The sequence below is a fragment of the Desmodus rotundus genome, chromosome 8 (genome assembly GCF_022682495.2).
Source record: "Desmodus rotundus isolate HL8 chromosome 8, HLdesRot8A.1, whole genome shotgun sequence".
Taxonomy (NCBI): Eukaryota; Metazoa; Chordata; class Mammalia; order Chiroptera; family Phyllostomidae; genus Desmodus; species Desmodus rotundus.
Genome location: NC_071394.1, coordinates 424,612 through 432,551, shown reverse-complemented (window position 1 = coordinate 432,551; position 7,940 = coordinate 424,612). Strand labels below are relative to the sequence as shown.

General features: G+C 67.9%; 1 protein-coding gene across 1 annotated transcript; it reads right to left on the bottom strand.

Annotated features, from left to right (window-relative positions):
* Positions 1-3,552: 3,552 nt before the first annotated feature.
* SCRT1 (scratch family transcriptional repressor 1) lies at positions 3,553-6,932 on the bottom strand. Its single transcript, XM_053930152.1, has 2 exons — positions 6,455-6,932; positions 3,553-4,586 (listed from the first exon to the last, which is right to left on the bottom strand). The coding sequence occupies exons 1-2, from the start codon at positions 6,567-6,569 to the stop codon at positions 3,670-3,672; spliced, it is 1,032 nt and encodes a 343-aa protein (XP_053786127.1). The 5' UTR covers positions 6,570-6,932; the 3' UTR covers positions 3,553-3,669.
* Between the last annotated feature and the right edge of the window lie 1,008 nt (positions 6,933-7,940).

Sequence of the window (7,940 nt, the reverse complement as noted above, 5' to 3'; positions counted from 1 at the left end):
AGGCCCGCGAGAGCCAATGGGGAGGTACGGACTGTGAGCGCACCAATAAGGCAGAACCTCGGCACCTGCGGGGGGATTGGGAGGCGGGACCATGTAAGCCCCACCCTAAGCTGCAGGCCCACATGGTCTGTCCTGCAGCAGGTCAGGCTCCCCTGCTGTCCACCGGATGGAGTCTGTGTGCACCCACCCCCTGCGACGATGGGAACAGCTGTGCTGCCCGTGGGCTGATCTGTTTGACCACATGGCTCCAGGACTTTGGGCCTCTCAGCTCCTGCCTGCCTATCTGGGTGTCAGGGGACATTGCTGGGGGAGGGGGTCCCTGTCCCTGGGCTGTCCCCACCTGTTACAGCCCCACCCCTCACCTCAACTTGACTCATGCTCTCGAGAGCCAGAGGGCTGTGGGTGGCTGCGGAAGCCTCTCTGGCCCTAGGCACCTCCTCTCCAGGACCATGGAGGCCTCTCCTCAGACCGCGGAGAACTATCCCCCAAGTCTGAGGGTCAGGACGTGGGCAGAGGGCTGCAGGAAGGGATCAGACCTCGAACCCTTTTCCATCCCCATTTTCTCCACTGGCCTCCAGAGGCCTTGCTGGTGGCTGTCAGTTCTGTGGGAACAGCAGGAACCCCTACCAGGGTCATGGGGGCACCTCGGGGCCACATCACGGCAGGCCCTACTGGGCCCGCTCTGGCCATTCTGGAACCGCCCTGAGCTGGGCCTGACTGCGTGCCGGGTCCCCAGCTCTTCCAATTCCTGGCACAGAGTAGATTCACCTGCCTCAGGAGAAGTGCCCAGTGCTTTGCCTTGGGAAGAGGAATGCTCCTGGGGCTTGAAGCCCCCTCCTACCACCACCCCGTGGTAGACAACTCTCTTGCAAAAGGGAACACGGGTGCACCTCAGCGAAAGGCAGCGACGGCCCCCAGGGCTGTGTGAGCAGGCTGCCACTCCCAGCGCTGGGACTGTGCCTCCTGCACTCTAGGGTACAGCAGCGCAGGAACGACGCCCCCCAGGTGTCCCCTGCAGAGCAGGCCCAGCCCTGGATGTATCAGCCCAACACTCCAAGTTCTATCAAGAGTGGCGTTTATTCTCCTTTTGGAGGTGCGGTGCTCCGGGGAGCTGGTGCTATTGTGCTTAGGAAGGAGGTCTGTCCGTCCGTCCGTCTGTCCGGCCGGCCCGGCCCCAAACGGGGGCGGAAGAGGGGCGCGGCCCGAGTAAAAATCCCGGCCTGTTCCGGGTGGGAGTATGTACAAGGCGGCGGGGCGCAGGCGGAGGTGGGGGCAGGGCGGGCCGGCGGCCGCAGCCCCCACCCGAGGGCCCCCGCATCTCGGGCCCTACTTGTAGAATCAGTACAAAATAGGTGCTACCTAAACGTTCCTTCTACCTGAATTCGCTAAGTCGGTTATTGTGCTGCTTAGTTATGGGGGCAGGAGGGGGCCCATGGCTTTCCACGGCGGCGCGGTATGGGGAGAAGCAGGAGGCCCTGGCCGGCCCACGGCCCTCCGGCCTTCCCCTTAGGTAGGTAGACAGGCGTGGGAGGGGAGGGGAGGGGGAGGGTGCCTGTGTGTGTGTGTGTGTGTGTGTGCATGCGGGTGTGCCCGACACAGGAGGGCAGGTCCCGGCTTGGGAGCTGTGTGGGTACCGAGCTGGGATGTAGGGGTCTGGAATGTGGGCCCTGCTCTGCTCGGCCCTCGGGTCCACCCGTGCGGATGCAGCTGGGCAGCAGCGGGGCTTGGTGCCCACGGGGATGGGGCTGACCAAGTCATAAGCTCCAGCGTGCACCTTTCCATTTGTCCTGGGGCCCTGGCCCAACAGGGCAGAGCTGGTAGCCAGAGCATGGAAGTACTGGGGTGGGTATGGGCGGCCTTGGTGGCGCTGGGCTCTGGGGCTCTGGGTGTTTGCCACCGAACTGAGAACGCCAGGCCCAGCACTGTCCCCGGTGTGGAGAGGGTGGAGCACGGGTTTGGGTCTAGGGCTCCGGCCTCTGTCTGCATCTGCCACTCTCCCTGGTGCACCCAAGAGCACTGTGCCCCCATCAGAATATGCACGCCCCCCCGCAGGTTGCCGCGGCCCTGGCAGGCTCAGTAGTGGGCCTGGCACATAGTAGGTACCCAATGAACGGTCAATGGGTGATGGACAACTGAAGGAGGGGTCTAGGGGGCAACCATCCCCCACCCCCCGCCCCTGGAACCATTACACCGCCGGGTTCTACCGTGGGGGGGGGGGCGGGGCGGGGCGGGAGTAGGAGGGGGAAGAAAGTCTGCGCGTCCGGCCCCGCGCAGCGTCCCTGATCTAGGGGCCTATGGGGTGTGGGTAGGGCAGGGGGATACCTGATTCTCAGTAACTCTAGAGGCGGCGGCAGCTTCGCATGCAGTGCGCATTATTGCTCTATAGTCAGCTTCGGACTAACTAAGAGGGGGAGGGAACGGGCAGCCCCGGGAAGGGACAGGAGGAAGGTTGGGGCTGCATGCAGTGACGTCACAAAGGCGGCGGCCAATGGGGCGGGCCCTTGGGGCGGAGTCGCCGCCGAGGCTTTGGCATAGACGGGCGAAAGTTGGCAACAGAGTGGGGAGGAGCTCGAGGGAGGGGCCAGCCTCTGAGAGGCGGGGCCTGAGGCTCCCAGGAGGTGGGGCCCAGGTGGTGGCGGGGTGCAGGGGCGGGGAAAATGATCCTGGACATCCCAAGCCCCGGGCGTCGGTGGGAAGGATGGGGCGTCAGCGCCCCTTCCCTGACCCGAGTGCAATCTGTTCATAAATAAAACGTACAAGTACAGAAAGAAAGAAACCCGACGCATCCGCAGCCCCCCCAGGGGGCTTTACCCGCGAAGCGAACACAGAGAGGTGTGTAGAGGGCCGTGCCCGGGCCTGCCTGCCGGGCCCCAGGAATCCGTCCTCCAACACGGAATGCCCGGGTACGAGGGAGGGAGCCCCGGGGCTGGGCGGGAGCGGGGGGTCGGAGGAGGTCGGATAAGTCCATGCGATTCGATATGCGTCATTATATTCGTTATGGAGGACAGAGCCCGGGAAGCTGGGCTGGAAGAATTCGATTTGGCAGAGGATGCGAGGCGAGGGTAGGAGAGCGGCTCGGACTGAGGCCCCAGAAGGAATCCGAGGGAAAAGGGTGCCGCTGTCCTCCTCCCTCCCCGTCCCCAGCGCGTCTAACACTCCGGGGCTCAGCGAAGACTGAGGAGTAGGGATGCCTCTGCAGGCCGCGCCCCTGCTCCTTCCGGGCCTGTTGCTGGGGAGGGACCGGCTCCCTGGACGTCTAGGCTGCAGGCCCGGCCCTGGAAGGCGTGGGACGGGGTGGGGAAGACCTGAGTCTCTGCGACAAGATCCAGGGGCGCAGAGGAGGGAGAAGGGGGCGCTCCCTACCTCACCCCACCCCCGTCTTCAGAAACCTAACTCGGAGATGAGGTTCGGTTCCGGGTCTCCTCGACCCTATTGCTGGGAAAAAGCCTGGGGCACCCTGAAGGGGAAGGGAGGGAGCTCGGGGTGGGTCTCCCCTCGGGACCCTATTGCTTGAAGGGGCCGGAGAGGCCCCTGTCGGGCGGGGCGGGGCCCCTCCCCCTATTGCTGTGAGGAGGGGCCCACCCTCCCGCCCCTCCACCCGAGCGCCGGCGGAAACTTCCCTGGGGGCCCATATTGCTGAGAGCCGACCCAGCTGACTGAGGCGCCGCCCTAAGCCTGCACTGGGCTCAGCTGCGGCGCGGGGGCCGCGGGGCCACTGCCGCCGGCGCCGCCCTTGAAGCAGGCCGACTCGTAGTGCTTGTTGAGATAGGACTTGAGCGCGAAGCTCTTCTTGCAGCGCTTGCACTGGAAGTGCTTGAAGGCTGAGTGCGTCTGCATGTGCGCGCGCAGGTTGGAGCGGTCAGCGAAGGCCTTGCCGCAGTGCGCGCAGCCGAAGGGCTTCTCGCCAGTGTGGGAGCGCATGTGGCCCTGCAGCAGCCAGGGCCTGGAGAAGGCCTTGCCGCACACGCCGCACTTGTGGCGCAGGTCGTGCGTGAGCAGGTGCATGGCCATGGCCGGCATGGACACGTACACCTTGCCGCACGTCGGGCAGCGCCGCGCCAGCTGACTGTCCAGGCTGCGGTGCGTCTGCTTGTGGCGGCTCAGGTTCGACGACGTGGCGTACGTTTTCCCGCACTCGCCGCAGGCGTGCCGGCCCCCTGCGCCGCTGGCCCCGGGCCCCGCGCGGGCCTCGGTGCCCACCCCTGCGAGTGTGCTAGCCCGGCCGCTGGACCCCACGGCGCGCGCACCTGCCACAGCCCCGCCTCCACCGTCGCCATCGGAGGCCGTGGAGGGGGCGGCGGCGGCGTTGGCATTGGTGGCCTTGCGGCGAGAGCGCCCGTCGGTGATGAAGAAGGCGTCAGCCGCGTAGCCCTCGCTGACGGCCGCGTCACCGTTGATGTAGCCGCCCGCCGCCGTGGCCAGCTCCGGGCGCGGGGTGGGCGGCGGCGCCGAGCCCACGGCTGCCGGGCCCAACTCCCCCCGCACCGCCGCAGCGTACATGGGCTCCGGGGACGGCCCTTTAAGCAAGGCCGCCTCGGTGTCGCCATCGTAGACGGAGGCAGGACCCGCGTAGTCGTTGAGGTATCCTGAGGTCCGAGCGGACAGACAGGCAGACAGCGGGAAGGGAACCAGGCGGCGGGCGAGACACACACAGGCGGGCGGCGGGAGACACCGGGGTCCAGAAAGAAGGGAGCGGGAGGAGGACAAAGGGGAAGGGGCCGAGGGGCCGCGGGGCAGGAGGATGAAGGTGGCAGGGAGGGGAAGAGAGGAGAGGAGAGATGAGACTCGGTCCAGCGGGCTCCGCCCCCGCCTCCCGCCGGCCCCACCCTCGCAGGGGGAGGAAGAGGCGCGCGTCTGCGGTGCGGCTGCCCCCCTTCAGCAGAGCCTCAAGGTCAGGGGGGAGGGGCGGCGCTTCCCTCGCCCTCCTTCCCCTTCCCCTCCCCCTCGGGTTCTCCCCACTTCAGCAGTTTTCTCCGATTATGCAACACACTGCAGACCGCAGCGCACAAAGCCAGGGGCTGCTGCCCAGGGACCCACCACTAGCGCCTCTCAGGGCTCCCACCGGCTCTCCCCCTGGGTCCCCGCCCCCAGCCTCGATGCTGCCCCTCTCTGGTCCTCTAGGTCCCACAAGGAGCCCTGGAGACGCGTTCCTCCCGCAGGCCCTGGACCCCTCCTTGGCCCCAGCCTCTCATCTCCCTCACTGGACTTGACCCCTTCTGGCTCCAGACCTGTCTCTCTCCTTCCATTCTGCTGCTCCCTGCACTTCCTTGGGTCACTCTGCACCCTTGGGTCCCACCTTGTTCCACATTGCCCTTTCTCCCAGGCCCTAACCCCTGTGGGGGCCTTCCCGAGACAGGCCAGGCCACCAGGGCGAGTGCCAGGGCATCCACCAAGGGACACCTGCACAGCGACAAGACGCAGGCCAGCAGCATCGCTCATGCTGGTAACTGCAGTTGTTCTCAAGGCACAAGGTGGGTCTCACAGCCTCAGTCACAAAACGCACACTCAACACGGGGCAGACTCTGGCCTCTTCAGGGCCACATGCAGCGACCACCAACCCTGGAGACCCCTCCCAGGGTGGGCCGCACGCTGGCCCAGGAACACCTGCAGCCACCCGGACACACTCTCAGCCAGGGTTAGCAGTCACATGGGTGCACAGTGGCCTCAGTCACATGGCCCCATGTAGTGGCACACAGGCAGGCACACACTCATACAGGGTCACACACAAGTGCAGTCACATGGCCACACGCAGTCACATGGGCGCACACAGGCACACACACAGGCTCCTGCCGCAGGTCACACTGGTTCTGCCACCCTATGTTGCTGGCACTCCCGGCACCCTTGCCTGCATGCTAACAGTTGTCCTTGAACTTGGGTACCCGCACACAAAGAGCTTCCCCCTGCCTCCAGCACTCTGGACCTCCCCTGCCCACATCCTTCTTCCTGACCCTGGCTTCAGGGAGGATCCTGCCGCTGCCTCTGCTGGTGTCTTCAGCCTGACAGGTGGGCGGCCCCCACCGGACCCCATGCCTGCTCCCTGGAGCTCACACCTTCCCCTGCTGGCCCTGGCAAGCAGTCTCGGGAAGAGAAGAGGGTGCCGAGACAGGCCCCGGTTTCTGGGTGTGGGTCTGCATGCAGCAGGAGGCCCTGTCACATCAGCCGGGGTCCCTGCTGCAGGGGTCACAGTTTGGGTCAGTGTGGGCCTGCAGGCACCTCCGGTTCTGCCCCTCTCTCCAGTGCTGATACTTTCGCTGCCCAGCCAGTTCTGGTCTGACTCTGCTTTCGCCTCTCCCCACCCCCATCTTCGTCCACTCCACAGTCTGGTTTCAGCCACCGCCTCCTGCTGGTCCGCTTCCCCAGGGTCTGTTGCCTGGGGCCCCTGCCCCCTCCACCCAACACTCCTTCCAGCTTGCCCAGGGCCCCACGCCGCCCCCAGCCTCAGCCCGGCTCGCACCTTTCTCGTGCAGTCGCACGCCGAGGTCGCTGCGGGCGCGCCCGTAGGAGCTCTCGAGGTCTGCCGAGGAGAACGTGTCAAGTTTGACCTTCTTGACCAGGAAGGATCTGGGCATGATTCCTGCGGGGCTCCGGCGCTGCGGGCCTGCGGAGCCGGGGCGCGGGGGGGGCTGCAGCCGCGGGGAGGCCCCGTCACCATCCGAGGAGCGGCGGGAGGTAGCACGGGTCCCCACTCCGGCCTTTGGATGCTGCCGCAGGAGTGCCTTCCTCTCCGTCTGCTTGCGCTTCCTCCTCTGCTCCTTCCTTCCTCCCTCTTCTCCACTCTTGTCCTTTCGCCTCTTGTCTCTTCTCTTCCTTCCTTCCTTTCCTCCTTCCTTCCTTCCTTCCTTCCTTTCTTCCTTCCTTCCTTCCTTCCCTCCTCTGGTCCCGGCTTCCCAGCCCGCAGTGCCGCCCCTGGACAGGCGGGGGAGGAGGCTGGGGGGGCGGGAGGGGGGAGCGGCTCCGTCCCGGGCCCAGTGGCTGCGGGTGGGTGCAGGGCTGGCCCGGCTCCGCGGCCCCCTTCCCCTCCCCCCCGCCGCCGCGGCGGAGCCTCAGTCAGCGACCCCCCATGTCCCCGGGGGTGGCGGCGCCGGGCCCGGCGAACACGGCCGCGGCGGCAGCGGCGGCAGCTTCAGCACCGCGGCCAGCGCCGGCCGGGCCAGCACCTCGGCCAGCGACCGGGCGCGCTCTGCCGGCGCGGGCGGCGAGGGGCGGACCGCGGGGGCTCTGCCGCCGGGCGGGGGGTCCTCGGCGGGGGTCTCAGGGAGGCTCGCTTTATTGTTCTGCAGCCTGAGCGAGCGGCGGCGGCGGCGGCGGCGGCGGGCGGGGGGCGGGGGTCCTCGGGGGGAGGGGTGCGCGGGGAGGGCGGGCCCAGGGAGAGAGGGAGGGAGAGACGGGGGGCTCCGGGGGCGGGGCTCGGCGCTCGGACAGCTCCGGGGCCCGGCCTCCTGCGCCCGCGGCCGCCTCTGCCTACGGCCCGGCCCAGCCTCCGGCTTTTAAAGCCCCGGAGCTGCGGGAGGGGGCGGGCGGTGGGGCGGCGGAAATGGCTGCGCTGGGCCGGGCCCGGCGGGGGTCTCCTGGGAAGGGTCCTGGGGATGCCGCGGCCCCCGCATTTGGTGGTTCCCCCGCGCAGCTCCGGGAACGGCAGCCCGCCACCGGTGGCATTGTCGGGGGTTGGGGGAGAGGTGGCAACCGGCCGGGGACCCACGAGCCCCGGACTTGGGATCTTTCGGGAAGGAACGCAGGGCGACCTCAGCTGGTCCCGCCCGCCTGTCCACTTTCGGGGCGAAGGCCAGGGACGCGCAGGGACCCGCAGGGGCGGGCGGGGCGGGCGGGGGCGCAGTGAGCAGGCTCCGCGCGCGCCCTGTGCCGCAGTGTCTCCCTGCCCCTCGGTCACCCGGGCTGACCCCGTGCCCGCGGGCGAGGCTGCTCCCGCCCGCCTCTCCCAA

Excerpts from the sequence above, each read along its gene's own strand:
- SCRT1 (XM_053930152.1), bottom strand. The coding sequence starts at position 6,569 with ATGCCCAGATCCTTCCTGGTCAAGAAGGTCAAACTTGACACGTTCTCC. Across the intron at positions 4,587-6,454 it reads CGTGCGACTGCACGAGAAAG|GATACCTCAACGACTACGCG; the intron begins GTGCGAGCCGGG and ends CTCGGACCTCAG.